Source organism: Apostichopus japonicus, chromosome 1 (genome assembly GCF_037975245.1).
Source record: "Apostichopus japonicus isolate 1M-3 chromosome 1, ASM3797524v1, whole genome shotgun sequence".
Classification (NCBI taxonomy): domain Eukaryota; kingdom Metazoa; phylum Echinodermata; class Holothuroidea; order Aspidochirotida; family Stichopodidae; genus Apostichopus; species Apostichopus japonicus.
In genome coordinates, this window is record NC_092561.1 from 12,708,154 (window position 1) to 12,735,210 (window position 27,057).

The 27,057-nt window shown below is 36.8% G+C and overlaps 1 protein-coding gene across 3 annotated transcripts in view; it reads right to left on the reverse strand.

Annotated features, from left to right (window-relative positions):
* Window positions 1-26,517, reverse strand: part of LOC139967809 (phospholipase D1-like) — a 56,633-nt gene extending 30,116 nt beyond the window's left edge. The window contains exons 1-2 of one of the 3 annotated variants that reach the window (XM_071971925.1): window positions 26,250-26,517; window positions 977-2,085 (exon numbers count right to left, since the gene is read on the reverse strand). In XM_071971925.1, the coding sequence (XP_071828026.1) occupies window positions 977-2,039 (1,063 nt within the window). In that variant the 5' untranslated portion in view covers window positions 2,040-2,085; window positions 26,250-26,517. Of the gene's footprint in view, window positions 1-976; window positions 2,086-26,167 lie in introns of all 3 variants that reach the window. The other 2 variants (XM_071971915.1, XM_071971908.1) reach the window with 2 other exon arrangements.
* Window positions 26,518-27,057: the final 540 nt, after the last annotated feature.

The window sequence follows — 27,057 nt, forward strand, 5'->3', positions numbered from 1 at the left end:
CTAACACCACACTAAGTCAATGGGAAATCTGCCTAACCGTCGGTTTGGCAATTTTGTTTTTTAAAAATCACACTTTGCATAGGATTCAGGTAATAAATTAGGAACCGGGTTGTATCACGTCGGGCGGGTACCCGGATAACCCGTGTAAACACTAGCTAAAATGTTACCAACTTTTGTAGGTTAGGTAGATTGAATGCATATATGTAGAATGGAGACAGGTAATCTGAGAGAGTGAAGATAATATTCTAGTTTTACCACATAATAAGGTCATAACATTAAACATAACGGACTTCCACACTTAGTTATTACATTATACTGTACTGCACTTTTAATAAATGTTCAAATTTTGCTCTCTGTAAAGCTTATATGACCACTGACCAACATAAGAAGATACATACTAGTGTTATCTCACAATACCCTGTTAACAAGATGATCATGTCTCCATTGTCACTCATCTCAATGATGTTTGGTCTCTCATTACTATGGGAAAGTTCCATGGATGCCAACGAGTACAGTAGGAATGGCTAGATACATCTCAACATATTGGCAGTGTTCACAAATAGTGTCCTTTTGTCATTTTAAAAGTAACACCCATTTGTTTAAATTTAAAACATTTTAGTAATGAAATGATCCTCTATTTTTTTTAAAATCCTGGTAACTTGTGTTGCACAATGTACACAAAAGGTTCATTTTATTTGATTTGAGGTAGGAAAGCATTATGGTTTGACCATCCCCCATCCCCCCCTTTGCCGCCTTCCCCTCGCCCCCTCAATCACAAGCTTCATACAAGTCAAATACCCAAAGCCTGTCAATGCATAGTAACTTCATGCATGTTGAGTCCAACAATTTTCCTTTTGGCTTGGTGAATGCTATATAATGATAATGGACACCAAGAAGCTAAAAATAAACTGAACTTCCCAAACAGACATAACATATTTGTTCTGAGCTAAAACACAATCCTTATATCCTCTCTTACCCTCAGCCATTTCAGTTCGCATGTTGAACCGTTTCTTAGAGAAATCTGACAACACCTCTGAATCTAAAGTGGCATTGCTCATAACAGACTCCATGCGATTCAGACATGGGTCACCACGTCGTCTATACAAATCCAGTTCATCTTCCGATAGGGCACTGATCACTGAATCCATTCTTCGTATCTGTCGCACTGGTGAAGTAACACAGTCAGAATTAGAAACAGATTCACCAACAGATGAAGCACGGTTCCTGTGCCTTGTAGCTGAGTCCCAATCGAATGTCTGGTATGACTGAACTCCCTGATCCAATGGGAAGGCATCAATCTCATATGAATCTGGATGGAGCATGCGCAGTAGACCATCTCGGATATGATCTCGAACTGTTCTTGTTCGACCCAATGCCTCTTTCTTCTCAATTGAGCTGTCAGTTTCAGACTTGGCAGAAGCAGTTACTGAAATGGAGGGTGATCTAGGCCCTTCCTCATCATCAGCAAACCTAACTGACAGCTGTTTCTTGAGTCTCTTCTTGTTTTTCACAAACTCAGAAGGCTCAGACTTTTCATTTTGCCTTTCACTTTTCAGTTTCCCTCCCATCTGCACCAAATCTTCTACTTCACTTGACTCTCCATTTATGACAGTGTCTTCTCTTCCCCTGTCTGTCATTTCTGTGCAGTCAGAACTATTCCCTACATATACTTCTTCTAGATCAACCACTGTTTGTTCTCCCAAATTGTTAGCTGACGTTGAAATGTCTTCTTTTGACTGAGATGGACTTGATTTAGCTGCGTTAATATCTTCTTTCTCTCTTCCTGACAAATCTGTTTCCAGTTTCGTCAAAGAAGCTTTATCTCCAACAGATTCTTTTGCTGTTTCTTCTTCTGCCAGAGGGTCTACTGATTTACCCCTTTCAAGAGTTCTCCTCCTTGCAGTCACTGTGGTTTGGTCATCACTTGGAGGGTCACTTTCCAATAACACTTCACTGCCACCTGCTTTATTCTGATTCATATCTGCACCTTCCACAGAACTACTTCCAGCTGTACTAGGCGTTACTTCTTGTGATTCCATTTTATAAAGTCAGTTCTTATCCAGCATCTTTCATGTTTTATCAAATCTGTAACAAAGAAGGAAACTATCACCAATTACTGAAAATATTACTAAATTTAAATTGAGCTTGGTGGCACACATAATCATATATTTGGCAAGGTTCAATGTTGGTTACATCGAGAAGCAATGTTTAACTATGTCTGTGTTTATTTGCCAATGTTATTTTTTGATTAGCTACTGTACACTATCGATACAGGTCTCACAAATTGCATGAACCATTAAATTTTCACTCTAGATTGCAGTGAAAATGGGCAGCTCTATGTAATGTGTAATATGCAACCATTAGTTCTCTTTCAATCTAGCTTGCAGTGAACATGGACAGCTCTATGCAATGTGTAATATGCAACCATTAGTTGTCTTTCAATCTAGCTTGCAGTGAACATGGACAGCTCTATGCAATGTGTAATATGCAACCATTAGTTGTCTTTCAATCTAGCTTGCAGTGAACCTGGACAGCTCTATGCAATGTGTAATATGCAACCATTAGTTGTCTTTCAATCTAGCTTGCAGTGAACATGGACAGCTCTATGCAATGTGTAATATGCAACCATTAGTTGTCTTTCAATCTAGCTTGCAGTGAACCTGGACAGCTCTATGCAATGTGTAATATGCAACCATTAGTTGTCTTTCAATCTAGCTTGCAGTGAACATGGACAGCTCTATGCAATGTGTAATATGCAACCATTAGTTGTCTTTCAATCTAGCTTGCAGTGAACATGGACAGCTCTATGCAATGTGTAATATGCAACCATTAGTTGTCTTTCAATCTAGCTTGCAGTGAACATGGACAGCTCTATGCAATGTGTAAAATGCAACCATTAGTTGTCTTTCAATCTAGCTTGCAGTGAACCTGGACAGCTCTATGCAATGTGTAATATGCAACCATTAGTTGTCTTTCAATCGAGCTTGCAGTGAACATGGACAGCTCTATGCAATGTGTAATATGCAACCATTAGTTGTCTTTCAATCGAGCTTGCAGTGAACATGGACAGCTCTATGCAATGTGTAAAATGCAACCATTAGTTGTCTTTCAATCTAGCTTGCAGTGAACCTGGACAGCTCTATGCAATGTGTAATATGCAACCATTAGTTGTCTTTCAATCTAGCTTGCAGTGAACATGGACAGCTCTATGCAATGTGTAAAATGCAACCATTAGTTGTCTTTCAATCTAGCTTGCAGTGAACCTGGACAGCTCTATGCAATGTGTAATATGCAACCATTAGTTGTCTTTCAATCGAGCTTGCAGTGAACATGGACAGCTCTATGCAATGTGTAATATGCAACCATTAGTTGTCTTTCAATCTAGCTTGCAGTGAACCTGGACAGCTCTATGCAATGTGTAATATGCAACCATTAGTTGTCTTTCAATCGAGCTTGCAGTGAACATGGACAGCTCTATGCAATGTGTAATATGCAACCATTAGTTGTCTTTCAATCTAGCTTGCAGTGAACATGGACAGCTATATTTCATGTGTTATAACCAACCATTAGTCAGCCAGATGTGACTACATGAGCTTTCAACTATTACAGTAGGACAGAAAGTCCTGCATCTGTAATCAATACCACAATACCCACCTTGGTGACTACTGGATTTGTTATGCATCCCTTGCATAGATTTGTCTATATTTAGTAAGTTTAATGGAACTGCTCAAGTTTCATCTCACCATGTGTACTATCCTACTGTAGTGTGTAAACATAGATCTGATACAACTTTACATGCCTTTTATATTACACAATATGCTTAAAAATTTGCATTACAAGAACAGCAATATTTAGTTGTGGACTCCTCCCACAGTTACACATTGAAATAGATTGATACAAGTTTTTGAAATAATTCATGCACATCTCTCTACAACAAACGAATGTGATGTCTGTAGTTTTTTGGTACTCTGTAGTTTAGAGCAAACATTTGTTATCAAAGGTTGAATATGAATCAAAGGTTGAATACATTAAAACATGCATACCATAAAATAAAATAAAATACAAGAAAACCCCTTTAATGCTACATATATACCTTGGCAGCACAAATTGTCTCCTTTGATAGTTGATAAATGGCCAAACATTTGTAAGCAATAGATACTTGGTCAGTCTGAATGGCCGTATGTCAGTCTGTGCTAACCCAATGTTTCTATGATGATCACGTTGAACATTAGCTGGAGCATTTGGTAATCAAAAATTAAACTGATCCAGAAATGTTCCAATGACTTCCAACCCCTCCTGCATGTTAACCCTCCCCCATCCAATTTTGTAAAATTGTTTTTTTATTGAGGGTAGAATAAAATCTTTGCCTCATAAGTATTTTTCATTTGAAGGAGACATAAATTAAGCTATCATCATATCCTATTGGATACAGATGTTATTGAAAAACTATAACCTATGTAGCTAATACGACAGTAAAATCCTAGTTTGGAAGTCAGCAGTGTCCTACCATTTGGAAGGGGTTTTTCATGGTCAGCATCCCATCATATCTCTTGCAAAGCTTCACTTAGATTTATAGGTTGTAAGTTTGACCAGGCCATTTATTGATATTTATATCCCTGCAACAAATATAACTTAGATATGTGCTTAGAACCATCTGGCTGCTGTCAAACAGTATATTTTGTGATTTGTTTCTTGATATTGTCTCATAACAATACAGCTCTTTAAAATAACTGGTCAACTCGGAATAAATTCTGGTCAACTTTCACATCAAAATATCATGAAAACTTATTTTTCTTTATTACTTTGCATGCTTTAAATTTAAATTGGTGCAAATTAAAGCAATAACTTACCAAATGTTGATTTAATGTCAAGATTCCTTACTTTAAATGACAACTGATGCCCTGCAACAGCCCTTTCAGTGAAGTTAGCTACTGTACTGACAATGCGAAACCAGCTTTTGTAGCAATACACGTTCAAAGAATCACTTACTGTACACAGTGTTTACAGTATGTTGCAGTAGTCCAGGTGTTCTAGACAATTGGTTGATCTAGTCATCAAAGTAGTTAAATAGTTTCACAAGCCTCATTACAGCTCAATGACAGATAATACAGTATATACTAATATCTTATTATCTCATCTCCCTACATGTAATGTATAGGGACATGAGATATTGTAGTTCACCCCACATCAGAAATGTGAGGAAGTGTGTGAGTGAGTGAGTGGGTGAATGAGCATATGTCATAGGTCAAGAAACCTAAACATTGGTTTTTAGCCATTTTCCGCTTGTCAACATGTATAGGAAAAGGGCATTTAACCTCACTTTATGTAGAAAATGATGAAACCAATTTTAAAAAAACCCAGAAAAATAGGTGTTTAGGGTCGGGTTCAAGAGGTCAATTGAACGAAATTGAGGTAAAAAAGGGGGTCGTGAATTCCTCCTACAATGTAAGTCCAATCATGTTCAAACTTGGTGGGTGAAACTCATGCTTGCATGATTGGTGACATCATAGGTCAAAGGTTTGAGGTCAAATCCCCCCCCCCCCCCCCCGAAAAAATTTGTTGCCATTACCTGCTGTCAGTACGTTGGAAAAAGTCATTAAACCACATGACATGTATATGATAAGCATCTTGTTGAATATGTAAGCACTTCAAATAATACCAAGGTGAAAGCAAATACAGTAGAATAAGGTTTGGAGCTCATAAGTTTCAACATCCAATACTCAAGTATTTAAAATAAGTCTAGACTAAATAAATATTCAACAACATTTAAGCAGTGGGATATGAATACAATGATGCTTATAACGTATGTATATAGCTAATAGACTTCAGCTGCAATGAAGTAATGGGACACCACTCACAGCACAATACAACAACAGAAAACTTTTATCATTCATGTGCTTGAGTGAATAATAATACTGTCCCTTACAGGTACTGTAATGCAACTGCATTACCTGTTACCAGGCAGAATAAAATCCATCAAAGATTCTTTAGTGCTGTTGTATGCCATCTACCACAACAGAATTTACCATGTCTAATAGTTCTGCAACTTAATCCAGTATCTATGCACACAAACTGCCTGTACATTGGTTTGGTTTTGCAATGTACAGAAATCACATGTGCTGCTAGCTGTACAGCCAATGATAGTATTGTCATTGTATTTAACAGTCCCTATTAAATTAATACAGTGTAGATTGCGATTTATTGCACTGGATGATATTTGCATACTGATAATTGGTATTTGAGGGTAAAGATACAAAAGTTGCAACACAAATACAGTACTGTGTATGGCAATTTTAGACTCAGAACGTTAAATATCCTAATGAATATGAAAACAATGAAACTACTGTATACAGAGGTATGCCTAAAAGGTTATTTTTATGTTTTAATGTGCAGAGAGCAGACATTTAAATGCTTCATTTTTATGAAGTCCTATAGCATGATGAATCTATTATGTAGGATATGAGTCCTTTGAATGATGAATATTAATTATATTGTACTAGGCATTACATTGTAACAGGTAAAGACTGTAACTGCCAAGTTACTTTACAAACAATGTGGTATATGAAAACTTGAACAAAGAAAGCAGGTTTCAAATTGTGCCAAATTCACGGATAGACACTTCACAGTTGCCTCCATGTATGTTTAACCATTCAATGACTTTCAGACTTTTCAATTCACAACATGAAGAATGATACAATTTAATGTTTTCCTAGAAACAGGACTATGTGTGGTGACTTACTAAAAGTACAACCAGATGTTGTACACACTCTTCCTGCAAACTCTTCCGTTTCAACTGCTGTACACTAATGCCTGATCTCTTTTTATAGAACATTACAAATTGGGCCACTGTATAGATCTATGAAATAAGATCTTACCAGCCACATACATAGACTAGTTCCTGTTTGTACACAGGGTAAAACTGCCTTGCAAAAATATTACCAGCATCGCCGCCGCACTGTTTCAGAGAAGGAAAAACTGCAATTATTGCAAATTTGCAATCCAACTGTTTCAACCCATGAAATCATACAGTATGACAGTGAAATCTTGGCTGTGAGCACAAAATTATAGCAACAAATAAAAGTTCTTCTGCCTATTTAACATATCAGTTTTATCTAATTTATTGTTAGGATGATTGACATTAATTAGGATGTTTAACAAATTTTCCAGGTGACCATCCCCCCCACACCTGACACCTGCCCCCCCCTCCCCAGTATACTTATGGCTTCGAGTGTCACAAACCAGTTACTGTTTCTCACACAAGAAATACCAGGGGCAACCATGGGTACAGTTATTAATTAAATATGTTTGTATCTAGAGTGTTGTGTAAACACTGAATAATATAGAGTAAAGTTAACATGAACCCAAGTTCACACAGCCTATAGGTTCAAAGTACATCATTGTATAGGACTAGTCTGCACCCAAACAGCAAATTGCTTAAAGATTGGACTAACAATTTACTTTGATTCACAAAGCATGGATCAAACTGTAAATTGCAACTGTAGTGAACTGCCATATAATACTTAAAGTCTGTTACCAATTTATAATGGTACAGGTAGCTGTAAATACTATTATTATCAGTCTGCATAATGTGAGTACTTGCATATGTGTCGTCTTTCTTGGAGTCACAACTTGTTGCCATTGTTCACATGGATTAATTACTGAACAGTGTACTGCACAATGCAATTTCTAGGTAAAGTGAAGCCATGTACAGTAACTACATACTGGTTAAATTACACGGTCTACAGAGACCAACTATAATGCAAGTTATGATATGGTTCAATAAGTCATTCTGAGTCATAATCTGGCCTGATGACAGGTTGGTTAGGCACATTCACGAATTTCACGTGTCACAAAACATTCACAATGTATAACAACTCATGTAGCCATGACACTGTTACAACTAATGCATCTAGATAGTCATATGTCACAACTTACAGTATGTCATGTCATGTGTCACAACTCCTTTAAGGTCGTAATGTGTCATAACTCAAGTCAACATGTGTCATAACTATTGAGTCATACTGTGCCACAACTGATGAAGACATGTGTAACAGTAAATGTACCTCTAGAGTCATGTGTCACAACTTATGTACAGTCATGTGTCACAACCCATCTACATTCATGTGTCACAACTCCTTTAAGGTAATAATATATCACAACTCAAGTAGATATAATGTGTCACAACTAGTCAGTCATACTATGTTACAACTGATGAAGACATGTGTTACAATTAATGTACCTCTAGAGTCATGTGTCACAACTTATGTATAGTCATGTGTCACAACCCATCTACATTCATGTGTCACAACTCCTTTAAGGTAATAATATATCACAACTCAAGCAGATATAATGTGTCACAACTAGCTAGTCATACTGTGTCATAACTGATGTAGACATGTGTTACAATTAATGTACCTCTAGAGTCATGTGTCACAACTTATGTACAGTCATGTGTCACAACCCATCTACATTCATGTGTCACAACTCCTTTAAGGTAATAATATATCACAACTCAAGTAGGTATGTGTCACAACTAGTTAGTCATACTATGTTACAACTGATGAAGACATGTGTTACAATTAATGTACCTCTAGAGTCATGTGTCACAACTTATGTACAGTCATGTGTCACAACCCATCTACATTCATGTGTCACAACTCCTTTAAGGTAATAATATATCACAACTCAAGTAGATATAATGTGTCACAACTAGTTAGTCATACTATGTTACAACTGATGTAGACATGTGTTACAATTAATGTACCTGTAGAGTCATGTGTCACAACTTATGTACAGTCATGTGTCACAACTTATAATGTACATTAATAATCTCAATTTCTGTAAACTTAGACACTGTACTCAAATGGTAATTTATGTTTAGCAGTATGCCCTCCACAGTTCTGAAAACAGCTTCAGCCCAGATGCAATTTGCATACAATTAGCTGATGTAGGTGTATCTATAGTACCATGAATGTCAGGTTAGTACTTTAAGCCTTAGGCGTGTTATTACTTTATTAAAGGTACCTAAGGCATCTCTTGATACATTAATATACAAACTTGAACCTGATCAGCTAGATGTAACACGCTGTCCTTTAAAGTTTCACCAGAGTTTGTTTGACAGATACATTGACTGACACAGTCACCAGGGTGCACATATTCATTATTGATCAATAGATAAGCATTATTTGGCGAGCACCTGATCAGGTATGCAACTATGGAACGCCAAAAGCGCAATGCATTTCGTTGCCTCGATCGATTTCGCCTCCTTCTATTTCGTTGCCTCCTTTTATTTCGTTGCCTCCTTTTATTTCGTTTCCTCCTTCTATTTCGTTGCTTCGTTCTATTTTGCTGCCTCCTTCTATTTCGTTGCCTTCTTCTATTTCGTTGCCTCCATTGATTTCGTTGCCTCCTTCTATTTTGCTGCCTCCTTCTATTTCGTTGCCTCCTTCTATTTTGCTGCCTCCACCTATTTCGTTGCCTCGTTCTACATCGTTGCCTCGTTCGATTTCGTTGCCTCGATTGAATTCGCCTGGTTATGTTAATTAGGTATTGCAGGCATGCATTGGTGGGCGGAGCTTTTTTCTCCTTCGGTCGCGACGGGCCGGTTAACGCAAACGTTACCTGGTCGATCACAGTGCCTAGCACGTACTGAGCAGCCTAGCACCTGTTTGAACGTAGCAGCCACTAAGAGCAGCCACTAACAGCAGCCAATAGTGTATACATCAACGTTACACGCCGTTGGCCACTTATGTTTGTACACTGTGACGAGCGCTGGGTACGCTGTGGCGGGAAAGTGGATCCCCAGCAGCCACTAAGGGCAGCCTAAATTAGCGGACAATAACAAGACTGTTACTTTTTCGTACCTGTTTTAAAGCGATAATAATTAACGCTATGAATACTGTAAAATGCCAATAATTGCACCATATGAGAGAGAAGATGTTGCTCTTTCATGTGTTATAATTTTGGAATTAAATGGTGGACGATTTCTGCATCCATATTGAACTGAAACTTGTGATCCTACCAAATCTTGTGGAGAAAGGCGTAAATTGCGACAATTTTTATACCATTTTTTTCTTTTTTTCTTCTTCAAATGTCTAAACAATTAATTTATGAGAATATGCAACAGTCAAGAGAGGTACAATGACGATGTTAAGTTATTCCTCTTACACGTGGTATGAAAAAACAGCCAGTAACACTTTGATCTATTGAAATTTGATGGCTACAAACTGTTCGATCCTAACAGGAGTGGGATGCAAATGGGAAAATTAGCTCGAAACGCGCGGTAATGTGTTATGATCCAAACGTATTATTATTTCAAAATCCATTAATTTAAGTTATCGACCTAGTTAGGAGGTTCGGTTAGCATCACATCAAAGAATAAAATTTCTTCTTTCACGTGTTATACCTACTATTGGTAACAAAGCCGATTTTTTTTTACCAAAAGTGGCTTAAAAGTTTTAAAATATTGATTAATTTTTTTATTCTTCAAAATCGATTAAGTTGAGTTATGGAGCCTATTGAGATGTCCGGTTAGCACCACATTAAAGTAGATAGGTTCATCTTTCACGTGGTATACCTCTACTATCGGTAATAAGAAATGATTTCTTGACCAAAAGTGGCCTCAAAGTTTTAACCCCGATACGGACATCTTTAAACGCGCTGTATATACGTAATGTTTAATGATCAGAAAACTGTTTATTTTATTTTTTTCTTCAAAATCGATTAACCTTAGTTATGGAGCCTACATTTTTCTGATCATTACACATTATGTATACAGCGCGTTTAGAGATGTCCGTATCGGGGTTAAAACTTTAAGGCCACTTTTGGTCAAGAAATCATTTTTGTTACCGATAGTAGATAATAGAACGAGGCAACGAAATCAAAGGAGGCAACGAAATCAAAGGAGGCAACGAAATCAAAGGAGACAACGAATTAGAAGGAGGCGACGAAATAAAAGGAGGCAACGATATCAAACGAGGCAACAAAACCAAAGGAGGCAACGAAATAGAACGAGGCAGCAAAATAGAATGAGACAACGAAATAGAACGAAGCAACGAAATAGAAGGAGGCAACGAAATAAAAGGAGGCAACGAAATAGAAGGAGGCGAAATCGATCGAGGCAACGAAATGCGTTGCGCTTTTGGCGTTCCATATGCAACACGCTGTCCTTTAAAGTTTCACCAGAGTTTGTTTGACAGATACATTGACTGACACAGTCACCAGGGTGCACGTGTTGTGTTATGCTTCAAATACATATCACTCATTTCAGAAAACTTCAAGTCAGAATTAACTTGCAAATTAATGTCACACAGACACAGTGTATGAATAAATTGATGAAAAAGATGCTAAAAAGAAGTCAAATATTGCATTAACAATTCCAATTTAGTATCATGTCTTGCTTAATTTGAAAACCAAATGCAGGCAATCCACCATGTTATGTGATGTATATTTGATCACAGTGCACAATCTGCATGCAATCCACCGTGTAATGTGATGTGTATTTGATCACAGTGCACAATCTGCATGCAATCCACCGGGTAATGTGATGTGTATTTAATCACGGTGCACAATCTGCATGCAATCCACTACAGTATGTAATGTGATGTGTATTTGATCACAGTGCACAATCTGCATGCAATCCACCATGTAATGTGATGTGTATTTGATCACAGTGCACAATCTGCATGCAATCCACCATGTAATGTGATGTGTATTTGATCACAGTGCACAATCTGCATGCAATCCACCGGGTAATGTGATGTGTATTTGATCACAGTGCACAATCTGCATGCAATCCACCATGTAATGTGATGTGTATTTGATCACAGTGCACAATCTGCATGCAATCCACCATGTAATGTGATGTGTATTTGATCACGGTGCACAATCTGCATGCAATCCACCGTGTAATGTGATGTGTATTTGATCACAGTGCACAATCTGCATGCAATCCACCATGTAATGTGATGTGTATTTGATCACAGTGCACAATCTGCATGCAATCCACCGTGTAATGTGATGTGTATTTGATCACAGTGCACAACCGACTGGGAATAATTAATTGTACAACATTATTGTACAAGCCAACAAGTATCTTACCACAGCTGTACTCAGAACTGGCATGATTAGACATTGGCAACCAAGACACTTAACACTTAACAACAGGATATGCAAATGTAGAATTAATATTTACTGTTTAAGGCTGAAACTTGAAATTCACCAAATATAGTTGGAACCACAATTTCAAGGCAAACACATTGAATAGCCTGCAAAATAACATCCAAGCAAATGCTAACAACCACATAAAAAAACTGAACTTTTATACTGTAGCTACAGTACATGGCATTTATCTACACATGAACCACTGTTCAATAGTCAGATTTTCATTGAAACTGTTAAAGCCCTTCGGAGATAGAATACCTATTTATACTACTGGCAATATAGGATATATGACACTATTGTTTGGCATTTAATATCTTCCGGTGGAGACTGAAAGGAAGCCACCCTGCACTTTCAAATATAACTTAATTGCCAATGTAATTCCCTAAGTACTGTGAATTTATGTGTAACCAGATGAGAACAGTATGCTTTATATATAGATGGGTTCTACTATAATACAAGGTAAAATTAACATAACTTTGCTAAGGTTATTCCCTACTGTGAATTTATGTGTAATGAGATGAGAACAGTATGCTTTTAAGATGGGTACTACTATAATACAAGGTAAAACTTACAAGAATAAATGCCAAAAACCTACATGGTTTGTCATGACACTACAAGTTCGCTTTGAGGCAAACAACCATCATAAATGGTGAGACCACATTACTTCATGTTTGGAGATGAACTTGCCAAAAGTAGTACAAACTAACTAAATTAAATGCTACTGTACAGTGTTCTCATAACTGTACCCACTCAGTGAGAAGGGGATTGAGATAATACTGCTCTGGCTAGAAATGTAAAAAGAGAATTTCTGACACATATTTGACAAATTAATTTCATCAAATGCTTCTTGCACATACAAGCGTGGGTCCTATGATGAGGGCTAGCCTATGGGTGAACACTTAGATTTAACTAAGTACTGTAAGTAGGGCAAACTAAAAAGTGGCTATGACATTCAAAATTATAACATGTACATTAATAAAAAATCAGATACTTCATGTAAGGGCCTTATGAGTACTTTAAAACATAACATTCTCTTTAAACCATCTGTATGAATATCCAACATCATCTTACAATGCCTAACATAAACATTGAAAGCATACTGTAGAGCTAGTGAGGCTCTCCAGAAATAACTTTCAGAACCATATCTTAAATGTCAGTTTATGGATCTTTTTTATGCATCTTCATGAATTCCAAATAACCACGCTCAAAGATTAAGTATTGTCTGAGAGAGTTACAACAGAGTCAGAATATGAAATCCATGCAGGATAATAAACATGTTAAATACAATTCATGAAATGGATGCTAAATGGATGCAACACTGTAATATTTTGATGCATGCATTGCCATAGGCGTAGGAGCCTCATTTGATTTGGGGGGGCTGTAACGACTTGCCCGAAAAATATAACCAAAATTTTTTCGCGCGCTCCGCGCGCGTTCTGCATGTTAATGTGCATATCATATAGGCATCCATCAGTTACTACACCTGCCAATAACATAAAATCATTTTTCGTGTTATTACCCTTCTATATTGGTTATAATTATTGGGGAAGTCCTTACAATAATAATGATAATAATATCAGTTTAACCATTGAAAAACACATTGCAAATTATTCTTCTTTTTTCAGTAGGTGCCAGTGGCGGAGCGAGGGGTATTGGTCAGAAGGGGGGGGGGGGAAGAGAATGGGTCTGTAGGGGTGCTTTTGACACTATCTAAGCGGAGCGCCACCACAGGTTGGCGCGGAGCGTACAGAAATTTTTGAGTAAAGATACTCCCTAGATCGCCGGAAATGACCCTTTCCGGGCCTTGCTAATTTGCAGAAAAATGAAGGATAAATAGGTGTCATCGCCATTTGTCAGAAAATTGCACCAACAAAATGTGAAAAATGTCAATAGGTATTTGAGAGCGCAATAAAAAAGTCGATAATCGCGAATAAGAAGAAAGTGGTAAAAAGCTGAAAAGGGCGCCAGCAGTCCATTTGAGTCCGTCAGGGGTCATCGCCCCTCTGACTGTATGGACGCTCTGCCACTGGTAGGTGCCCGAAAAATTCTCAGCATATTGCCCAAATTGTCACCAAAAAAATTGGAAAAAATGCAAATTATTATTCTTTCAGTAGGTGCCCGAAAAAATTCTCAGCATATTGCCCGAATTTTCACCAAAATATTTGAAAAACACATTGCAAATTATTCTTCTTTCAGTAGGTGTCCGAAAATTACTCAGCATATTGCCCAAATTTTCACCAAAAAAATTGAAAAAATGCAAATTATTATTCTTTCAGTAGGTGCCCGAAAAAATTCTCAGCATATGCCCGAATTTTCACCAAAATATTTGAAAAACACATTGCAAATTATTCTTCTTTCAGTAGGTGCTCGAAAACTTCTCAGCATAGGCCTATTGCCCAAATTTTCACCAAAAAATTGAAAAACACATTGCAAATTATGATTCTTTCAGTAGATGCCCGAATAATTCTCAGCATATTCCCGAATTTTTACCAAAAAAACCCCAGAAAAACATATTGCATATTATTATTCTTCCAGTAGGTGCCCGAAAAATTCTCAGCATATTGCCCGAATTTTCACCCCAAAAATTTTTGGGGGGGCTGCAGCCCCCCCAGCCCCCCCGCCTCCTACGCCTATGTGCATTGCTAGAATAAATTTCATGGGAACTTTACACATACAGTATGTGGGTGGTTGCTGACACTCTTGAAGGCAGCATTAATGGGAGAGATGAATATATTTTCTTCTCTAAAATTTAAATCACTCAAATTGATCAATATTTGTGACAATTTCTAAATATTTTTAAAATTTTTTTAAATTTTATATTCAATACCTGTACAAGCTATATTGTGTAGTTAGAGAAATGCTATACAAGCAGTGAGAGCAAGATAAAAAATCAATTTAGAATAATAACCTTGAGTCTGCAGTGCTTAAGCAATTAAATTTGCTTGTAAATAGCCTAAAAATATTTTAACAATTCAAGCCTCATTTTGTTGTTCTAGGCCTTAATGTCTTCCAGAGTTTTTATTATGCCATACATGAGAACAAATGTATAAACACCATACATACAGTACAGTAGCCACTAACAAAAACCCTCAAGTACTGTAATAGTGCACATGCTGAAAAATCAAGTCTCCTTAAAATTTCCAAAACTGAATACTGCTCCAGTATAATGTAATGAAGATAGTACTTTACTGGTCAACACAGGGGGGGAGGGAGGGGGGCGGAGGAATTCTGGATGAAATGTAGAGGGAAAGTGAGGAAGCAAAATTAGCAAATAATTAAGGCTGGGAAACTTTTTACATCCCACATGTAAAGGCTATTAACTATATTGAGCAAAGCAGGCAATGGATTTTGGGAACACAGTCATTCTTCCTGAAGCTCCCTCCATCCCTCCCCTTCCTCTCCCACATCCCACTTCAGTAAGAAAGCTTTTCTAACTAGCGCACTGTGCTACATCAACATAGCTCAAGCACTGAGACTTCTAATGTTACTTATGTATGTATGAAATTTTGAGCCCACAAACCAGCATGTGTAACTACTACATACTTCCTTGTAACAAATACTGCAACCCATATGACAGCAATGCATAAAACAGGAAGCTTATCCACCATTATGTTTGCATGCAGTAAGATTTGATCATAACCACACAACCAACTATACCCTAAAATATAGCAGTGCTCCAAGACAATTTGAAGAGGCTGCACAATTATCCAGACTATCCTGATTGATTTTAATGTCCACTGTTGTTCTGACCCAGATCTGTTGACCCCTGCTGAACATCAGTTAAGAAAATAATAAATGGTGTCAATATTTCCCATCTTTATTGATTTCTAAACCTGTGTAATTTATAGAAACAGTGTACACTGTACAGTAATCCTGCATTCCTGCTAACTTGATTGACCACCACATAGTAAGTCTAGAATATACAGTGGGCAGTCACTTGCATTCTGAATTTAATTTCTTCCAAACGTGTTGCTTTGTTCTTATGGTTAAACAACTTAAGCTTCAGAATGGTAAATGTTTTCAAAATAACACTGAATCAGTCCAGGAAAAGATTACTGGATAAATTGTGATGTTTTTTTAAAAAAAAATTTTTATACATATTTGAGTTCTTACATGTTACTAGCTATAAAGTCTGTTCTGTTGTCTTCCAAACAGCAATCTCAATTTGTAAACAACAGTGTTGAGAACTGAGTTGTGACTGTTCTCTCAATTATAGACTAACATACTAGTACAATCATACTAAAAGTGGGTCATTTCATTCACACATCAGAACATACACAACAGAATGTCCAGTTTCAGTGTATGATTGTTCCGCATCAGGGCTAATTTGTAACCCGGAGTTGGAACATCAAGTGAAAACCATACACATGGTTCACAGGAAATCCTGTTTGACAGGAAAACTGTGTCATCGGTAAAGAACCTGCAATGCTTGCCAAACACAATATAAAAATAACTGTGAAAATAATGAGCAAATACAGAATAAATTGAAAGTAATATTGTCCATTGCAATGTAATGTATACTCGTTCTACAGCACATGTGCTGTCACCAGAATACTAGTGGTGCAAAGTATGTTACTTTCTCTGAGCAGGGTTATACTGTGGCCAGTATTTACTCCTGCATGGTAACTGCTCATTGCAAGACATTTCTTGCTGTCTAACTTTAATACAACTGCATCAATGATATTCATGAAACATTCTGAACAAAAATACTGAATACAAGCATCTCTAACATTAAAAACTTGTTTGTTGATAATCATAAACATGTTGTATTGCAGCATTGACAACTCAGATTTAATACATGTATCCTACAAACATCAGAAACTTGTCTCATCATTAAATAGAATACAGCTTATATGATGAATACAATTATCCATTCCCAAGCATTAACTTTTTGCATTAAAAAAGAGGGTCAGTATATATGTACAATGATCTGAACAGTTCAACTTTAGGATATAGAAATTTGTTGACTTGTATCTTGAACTAGATCTGAGAATCACTTAATCACAAAGAATTTTAATGTGACTAGAACCCTGAAGTATCTGGGCAGTGGGTTAAAGCTCTATGTATGGTTGAAATGAAGGCAGGGCTTCACTTTCCCCCTTCACTTATCACCGCCCCACTCCCTTGGCCCCTTCACTTCTTCCAGAAGAAAATTACCTTATTAACTTTGCCAACAAGAAATAGCTTACCATGATAAATCAGGTTTCAAGCTTTCATCGTATCTATAGAATGCTATTACACCATAACATTAGAATTGCTGGCAAGATTTTCACACAAGACAGACTCTTTAAAAATTAATTAATTTGCAAATTCTCAAATCAACTTGTACTCATGACATCATTTCAATTCACTGCTGTCCAGCTATCTGGGTTGGTAATACTTGTTCCATCTGATATTTCCTTATAGCCCTTACTGTACATAACCAAGTCAGCATTTCTTAATTTAATTCTGAAGATCCTGCAGTACTGTACTTAACATGTGAATGCAAGGCAATGATTACAGAAGGCTCAAGAACTTGCTCAGGCACAAGTAACTTCACACACATTTTAGGGAGGGTAGAAGGGGACTATGGGACTTTACCACTCTCACAAAATATTTCATAAATAAAACATTTGTAGCTCAGGTAAAAAGGTGCCAATTGTTTATGATGTCTCTAACCTCTGGCTAGCTGAGGCCTGAATATGATCATGTTTTGCACAGTTAAATACAAGTGTAAGAAATTTTGCAATGGCTATAAGACACAGTTTCGTTAATCCTGAAAATTTTGGTGCAGATAACCTGCAATTCCGACAGCAGTTCTGACTCCATCATTCAAGACAATGATATTAAACGAATTTTAAAGTTAACAGTGGTCATTGTTTTTTAATCGACATTGTGTAAAAATTGATTTACATACTGTAATAGAAAAGGGGTTGGAACTGGCAGGTGTTGGACCAACCCCCTATAGTGGTTGGGGAAAAGGAGTTCAACTTTGAATAAAACCAGGGGTCGAAATTTACGCTATTCCGCTATCCCGAAATAGTGAAATCATGAACGGAATACCAAGTTGCTTGGGTTCACTATTCCGTATGGATAGTGCTAAAAGTGATAGCTAACAACAAACTTTGACAAATCCATCTAAATTTACTTGCCTGTCACTAGTCAGCCAACAATTTTAATTTTTGTTTTGTTTCCCGGGCGTAAAAACTTGCCCAGAAATACAAAAGAAACTCTCTTTTCACGTGAGTTGCAGTTACGTACAGTACATACATGTTCCGTAGCCAACTGCACTTGCACAGTATAGCAAGCCTTACATTTTCCTCCAATTTATTGCACTTTACACGTTCCGTATACCATCGCGTATGTAGAGAAAATTATCACCTCGTGGGTAACAGGTAGTACAGTGTTGGAAATCCTTGTTCAATTTCCCGTGAACACACTAAAAACAACTGCCGATTTCCCGATTTCGGTTATATTTTTCGGGCAAGTCGTTACAACCCCCCAAATCAAATTAGGCTCCTACGCCTACAGTATGCTGTGTATGCTTGTGGGTGTCCAGGGGCGAAGGCCCCGGAAAATTTTGGTAATTTTGCGTGTCTGGCGATAAAAAAATTAGCAGTTGAAGATGCAAAATAATAACAAATTTTGGAATTTAAATTGTCACGAAACTGATGAAAATTTTAAAATGACAAGTTGGAGTAGCAAACTAGCAATACTATGTTATGAAAAGAGATTTAAAATGTCTTACAAACTTTAAAAAGTTTAACTTACAAAACTTCCGATATTATGAAACAAACAACGTTCAGCAAAGCCCCGTTTCTAGACTGCCTAACAATGAATATACGTACATCAGTTTACAACTGCAGTTGTGTTGTGAATTTTCCCAGGTACCTTACCAAACAACTGTGAGCTCATCCCCTGTCTAACACCTGTTTGTTAACATTTTTTGGCATGTTTCCAAGAAACGTTACATGGCGCTAAACTGTTTTGGCTCCATTCTAGAATTAATTAGGTCAGTCAGTAAAGGATCGGTAAAGTTATGCGGAATATTATCTTAGACGTTCAAGAAAATAGGTAAAATATCCCCGTTATATTTAGGTAAGTAAAACAGACCTCAAGCCAAGTGAATCCTCCGCATGAACAAAACAATATATTCCCCATGATACATGAGGCACAGTCCATACTATACAAGCATAGCACGATATCAAGGGCCCTACAGCTATGGCCATCTTTATGAAAGTAACCCTTGTAATGAAATGTTTTAGGCCACTTGGTATGATTCACTATATGCTTAATATTGTTTCCATTTTCTTGTAGAAAACGTCAACTTCACAAAAAAAAATTACTTGTTTTGTAATTACGTGTGATCCGTAACCGACGAGGTGGTTAGGCTATTTGCTATACACTTAACTATGGTAGGATATTATTTTTGCGTATTTTTGGAAATTCTAGAAAATAATTTTTCTCCCGCTTAACACCAGATGTGGTCTTACGGTTTATTCATAGATGGGTGTACTAGAGCCTTGTTAACATGACATTAGTTGCATTTAGCACGATATGACAGATTTGCGTGAATTTTTCAAAGTGTTTTGCTCGATCTTTTCGTAAAATTTGAAAGGTGTACCAACTAACTTTTCGTACACCATTGGTAATTTCTCTACTGATTTTCAGAGTTTTTTTTAAGTCAAGTAAATACATTGTGCATTGAGTATAAACTTAACGCGAATGCAAGAAAACGATGCAGGGATTTCCAGCAGACAAATGTTTTCTTTGCTGGATTACTGAGTCAGTTGAAGGGAATCCCGCACATTAGAGGGAACGCTGAACTGAAGTCAAATTCATACGAAAGAAAACGTTTACTAACTAACATACAATATAAATTTAAAAAAAAATTTGGAATGGCAATATTGTTCAAAAGGCTGATTTATTACAGCAACCTTCCCGTGCTGGGCAGTGGGTGTCCGTGTGGTATATACCCTGAAGTGTGCGAAACTAGCCATTGACATTGCCCTTGTGAGTGGGTTTTACAACCTGCCTCCTAGGTTACCTGCCTTCTTGCCTCAGTACACAAAACACTAATGGGCATTTCCACGGTAACTCACGTTACATTTTTGATGTTTTTCGTCTTCTTTTTGTACCATATATTTTACTAACACATGAGTGTGATCAATTACTTCTTCTACAGTAGTTAACACAATGCTGAGGCATACCTCAGCCTAAAAAAAAAAAAAAAAATTTGCTCCTCGTAGATTTTATAAGGCAAAAAGAGTCGGTAACTCACGTTACATTTCTAAAAGCGCCAAAATTGGAAAACAAATATTATTCAAAAAGTGTCCTCATACTAAATGAACTCAAAGAAAAGTGAAATATGGTAGTTATACCTTACCTACTAGTAAACATATAGGTTGCCAAAAAAATCCTTTATCATTCTCCAGTTGCATAAAAATGATGCAACACTCGGTAACTCACGTTACGGTAACTCACGTTACAATTTGTCCATGCATAACAGTTCATAAAATATAAGTTGCTGACACAATTCAATCTTATTAATTCTTATGTAACAGTTTTAAGCCTTAATAAAAATACTTCTTGTATTCACTTTGTAACACAAAGTAACTGTTATAACCTTATTTACAGTTTCAAATACTGTAGGAATCACTACAGTGCTCCATATCATTCAACATTAAAGCCAATGAACACTGGCGGAAATGGCCAAAACAATTGACATCAATGATAAAGATTGTGTGACATTGTTGCAAGTGGTGAGGTTCAAGAGGCCCTGTGATAGTATAGTGTAATATTTCATAGATGTATCTGATGGTTATGGGTTACTATGAGAATGGGGTCTTTCACTGTCTAACAGCGTTAGCAGCCCCTGTTTTCTTATATCTGGCCTAGCTTAATGTACAAAAATCAAAATTCCCTTTAAAGGGTGTCAAGACTCGCGCATAGAGAAACGTCTCATGCCGGTAATCTGACCTAGATTCCAATGAGGTGTAACAGAAGTGTTAGACACCACCATCGATCCCAGAAAAAACACACACAGCTTGCTACCGTCGGTATCCAGGTACCCGGGTACCCACCCGACGAGATACTACCCGGTTTCTAACTTATTACCCGAATCCTATGCAAAGTTTGACTTTTTTTCTTCATAGGTCTATGGTTAGGCAAGATTTTCCCATTGACTTAGAGTGGTGTGAGGCTACTGTACCATGTGGTCGGAGATAACAGCAATAATATAAGTATTCCATAGATATCTTATAACTGCGTCACAATTTCAACAAATAAACAGATGGTTAGGCTAGATTACCCCATTGACTTAGTGTGGTGTTAGGCTACCATGTTGAAAGAAATTGAAATAATCCTCACAATTACTATTTTTTCATTTGTTTATTTCATAAAAGGAAAGACTGACATTTACGAGATGTTACTAATGGATAGTAGACGGGATAACTAAAAAATAATAATCGCAAATGTTTTTAACTAAACGTTTATTCCAAATTGGATCAAATTGTGGGAATCATGCAATCGCGCAGCTAATGCGAACCCTGGGCCTGCATAATAGATAGTAGTAGTAAAAAGTGTTTAAGTGCTAAATTGGATATTTATATGGGAGAGCAAACATTAGCAGCGGCGACAGTGCGATTTTAGTAGTGATGTTAATTTATTAACAAGTTAATGAAAGAAACAAAAGCAAATAGAAATTGTTGAGGAAGGGTTTATACCTTATCTTACACCTATTTGAACATGAAAACATTGTCATTGGAGAATACAATTCATTTAGTATAGCATCCGATATGTAGTTTCCTGAAAATCGTGATACACAAGGGTAATATTTTTCCGGTTACCCGGATACCCGACAGGTGGCGGCTCTCCGGTTCCAGGTTCCCGATTTTTGGACCCTTGTAAACACTAAATATTAACAATGATTATAAAACAGTGAAAACCAACAATTATATTCTGGCCATGTTTATGCACCACTTTTGGTGCTTCAGCTTGACTTGGTAGCATAATTGTCTACATTATAAGCATGATTATATTGTATGGTAACTCACGTTACATGGTAACTCACGTTACATGGTAACTCACGTTACCATTTGCATCACCTACCCTACTTAACATAGTGGGGTGCACATCATTTCTTTACTTGTTTTACATTTCAGGATGATGAGTAGAAACCAAAATCTAATGATGAGATTTTTAATAGTGACATATTTTATGTATGGGGAAAAAATCATTATTTTGGTAACTCACGTTGAATCAGCTAATAGAGGTTTGAATAAAGCAAAAAATAGATTATTTTGGATTATATATTCAAAAGGTTGGTAGTGATATCTGAAGTTAGTGCCCTATGTAAGCAATAAATGAACAAATCAGTTAAGTATCACCATTAAGTTTCTTAGGAGAGCAAAAACAATTCTGTTCATAATTTGTGTACAAAATTTGCATTAAAGCATCCTTTCACTTCATATGCAAATTTCTACAAAAAAAATCAATATTTCGGTAGGTATCATATTGATTCAACAAACTTGGATATGTTTACAACAACATTTAACCAATGACAAGATGTCATTGCAGAATTTATATTTTGAGCTCATGTCCACTTTTTCATGGAAATGCCCTATTTAATGATTATCAATAACCCAACAGAAGACTCAACATATAATTTTGTTATGTTATTTTTTTTTTTTTTTTATAGTTTCAAAGGAATAGTGGAAAATGAGACGGAATAGTGTATTTTCAAATCCACTATTCCGCTGGAATAGTGGTAAATATTCTCAATTTCGACCCCTGAAAACCTATGAATAAAATGCATTGGGTAATTGGTAATGGTAACGACAGGGGTTCATAAAAGTTGTACTGCTAGGCCTTTCAGGGCCGTGTTCTTATGTTGTGGAGATAGATCTACACATGTTTAGTATTTTCTACATCATTTAAAGTCTCAGTACGCCTTTGCCAAATTTAAACTTAGACCTTTCCAGCTTACTGCACTAAAAGTTCAGCGAAAATGACACCGTCTTATGCAATTTTCATAAAAATTTATATTCATTATTTTTATTGAGTTATCTATCATCAAAATTTTTGAGCTGAATAAAATTCGCCAGATATATTAAAAATTCTGTATATTCTACAAACTTCATTCAAAATTTGCAAGCCCTACCCCAACAGACCATCCTAATTAAATCTCTCTTCTTTGTTTACGACCGGTAGGCCTAGGCTTACTTTCACTTTTGTGGTCCCTGCTCTGTTATGTTTCTCTTGGTCATACCTATGTAGCTTGCAAAATTGTGTCATTTACTTCCATTGCAATGAATAAATACGTTTCAGACTTTCCTCCGTGGAATTGTAAAAAGAAGATTATACAGTAGGAGTCTAGGACTGCGTTTAAATCTTGATCGAGCCGCATGTGTAGACTACTTTGTTAACATTTGTATAATGAACATGCTGGCATGGGCGGTCCCAGTGATTTTACGGTAAATTATTTGTGCACCATAAGGGCAACAGAGATTTCTTTCTTTTGATTGCGACAGCTTTTCTTGTTTAAACCCAGCTGGTCAGAGTGCATTTAGAATAAGAAACATTGAATCTACTTCGGAAGCTTGTTTTCCAAAATTCATCAGCAAACACGTATTGAGACTTTACGAGACTCAACTAAATCAGTCAAAAGTGCAGTATTTTTATTCTTGCACTTTCTCTTCAGGTACTCTCATTTTATTTTACATTGATTTCTGACATTCACAGTGCATGCATAGCCAATAACATTTCACAGATTCTATGTAAGGGAGTTCTATACCATACAGTAGTATGCACTGCATGATGTCTAGGCCAGCATTTATGGTAACTCGTCAACGGCAAAATTTCCCACTTCGGAATTCAACAGTAATTTGATATTAGAACTACTTCACAGCTTTCATCGTTAGATTTTTGTCGTGTACATTATAGACATATCACTATACAGTAGGAATCCATTGTGCACAAGCCATTGTGTTGTCAGGGGTCATAGATAAGTATTGTGTGTTCCTGTAGAAGTATTTTGAAGTGCATGTTTTCATGGAAAACTGAAAGGATGCAAGTTTTTCCAAACAGAAGCAAGCACTTCTAAGACGTTGCGTCTCGTGGATGCATCTTTTAAAGTCCTATTAACAAATTTACTGATATTAACATGATCCATTCATATAGTAGCAGTAAGGACTAGACAAATACAGTAGCGTGCAGAGTAATAGCACATTACTATCCTCACTAAAAAACAATTGTCACAAATTTTGGATTGAATACCCTTAAATGTCTTTTAAAATTAGAAATATTCTTGTTTGTCATTTCTATAAATCTCTCGCAACTCTATAACAGTAGCAGTAAACTTGTAGGCGGTTGCATTGCCAGGATATCATGGAAGAAGCTTACTAGAAATAAATAACCAATAACGGAAAGTGAAGAAAACCTTGTGTCATTTGCTAAATGTGCAGATGCAAACCTAAAACTTCATTCCCATGTCCTCAGTTGGCCTAGGCTAGCAGACATTAGGTTCAAATAATTCTTTTAGGCTTAAATGCATACTAACACCTCTGTGTATAGAATGTTGTAGCAAGATAGGTAATACAAGGGCATGGTAACACTAATCGTCAAATTGTTTTTTTTTAGTCCAAATCTCCTTGCATCTGGAAGAAATATCTTGCCAACAAATTTTTTATGATAGGCGTATATAGCATTTCTACAATTTTCCATGTAGAGTAAAACAGAAGCACAGCTCAAAGTTGGATTTCTCAAGATACGAGTTGCAAATACTCATACTGAGCTGTGGTTAAACGCCTAAAAGACTTCACAAAATTGTCAATGTCACATGTAACTTGGAACTGTGCTTGAAATGGTGATGATCTAGGTCTAATGAAACTTCAAATTCAATCACCAGTATTGGCAGTAATCAATGATTGACAAAATGACTGAAAATAGGTGATATTATAACACAACTACAGTTGTAAGTTGGAACACCATGATTTAGTGTGGCCATTTTTTGATGTAGTTTCAGTCAAATGCACCAGCTACACACTTGAAAAATTGCACACACTTTTGTGATTTCATTGCCAAATGTGAACAGCAGAAATGTCAGTTCCAGGGAATGAGATACTTTTATTGCTAGAAAATACCTATTTTGATATTCCTAGGCAATTTTAACTGAATCAGAAACCATGTTGAATAGATGGCCAAGCACAGAAATATTCCCAATTGGCATTGAGCATCAGCAATGTTTTGACAATGTTAATTTTTGTTTCAGTAACGGGTCGTACTAAATTAGCGTCAACAGGCCCATTTCACGACAACAAGATTAAAATACCATGAAATACAATGGTTGCAATCAGAGTGTATCTGGAAACACGTTTAAAACTGAATGGAACCATCTTGCACAGGTAAGTGCAATTTTTAAGTCGACCCACCTTACCGACACTGTACACAAAGGTAGTTCCCAACCCCTAACACAAACCCACCCATATCATAATGGTGCGGTCCAAAGTCATTGCGCAAGCGCAATAGCATCACGTCGTCCAATTCTACGGACGGAGAAATTTGACTATTTTTACGAAAAAAACATTTTTTCCATGAAAAATATGTATGCACCATGGTTTCAGTCAGTTTAAAAGGTTTTTCCAGATACACTCTGATTACAATCATTGTATTTTATGGTATTTTAAACTTGTTGTCTTGAGTTGTCGTGAAATGGGCCTGTTGACGCTAATTAGTATGACTGCCAGTAACTGGCCTTACTATTCTGTGACTGTACGCTGAAATAAAAATCATAATATGGGCGTATATGTTGAATTAATTTCCAGTCATTTTCATGGAATATTGTGATTGTCATGAAGCAAGTTTGGCCATGTTTATTTTGTTTACTATATAATCTACTGTTGCAGTGTAGGCTAGCCCCCTAGATCCTAGGACTACTGTACTACAGTAGCATAGATCCTAACTTAGGCCTAGGCTACAATTACAAACCGTAGGCTACACCAAAATATGTACAGACTGAAAAAAGTACCGGAATTCTTACGCAATTAACACCTTTCGACCATGAAAAACTCATGACAACTTCTTCACAAAGAAAGTTTGAGTCTGCATACCAAAATCGTGGAGACGTGTAACGTTAGAAAGAAAGATTGCACAAAACGTATTTGCTAGACCAACTTGACAATCCGATCTAGAAAGAACAGATCCTTACTGAACTCAATATATATCAATCTGTTTTGAATTTCCTGACTGATCAGACGAGGTCCGCTCGCACAGTGTTTTCGAAGCCAACATACCAAGTATTGAATGCTTTCCAATAGAGCATTATGCTATGGTGCTTGCACACTCAAAACAACCGACCTTCTACTGCGATCTCGAAACTTTGAACCAACTTCCAGTCTACCTTGTGGAACGCTGAGAAACGCAATAGACGAAGTTCATGTTTAGTGATGGCTATGGTATAGTTTGTTTCGATGCTTTGCAAGGTTACACAAATATTTAATTCCTATAAAGTTATTGGTAAACATGTACGACAATTGATTGATGTAGCAATAAATTTGAATTTCCCAGCAGATATAGTAAACACACCTGAAACCGTAACCAAAGTAAATTTTCTTAAGATAAGAATCGGTCCTACTCAGTGGCGGTGTAGCACTATATTCCGTCTCCCTGTGTCCTGCCGGACATTTTGTACTGGGATATTCTGTCCGGCCGGACGCGATTTTTTCCCCAGCACAGTAAAGGCCAAGATTAGCATTCCTCGCTCCCATTGGCTGGGGCCGTAAACATAAGATTCATTACAATATCAACTAGCAGCTGCTGCACAGAATCGCTCATCACATACCACATTTCACAAGGCCACTTTGCTACACTCAAAAAGAAACAGTCTATCAGCAGAATGTACAATGACACGCGTTTGAG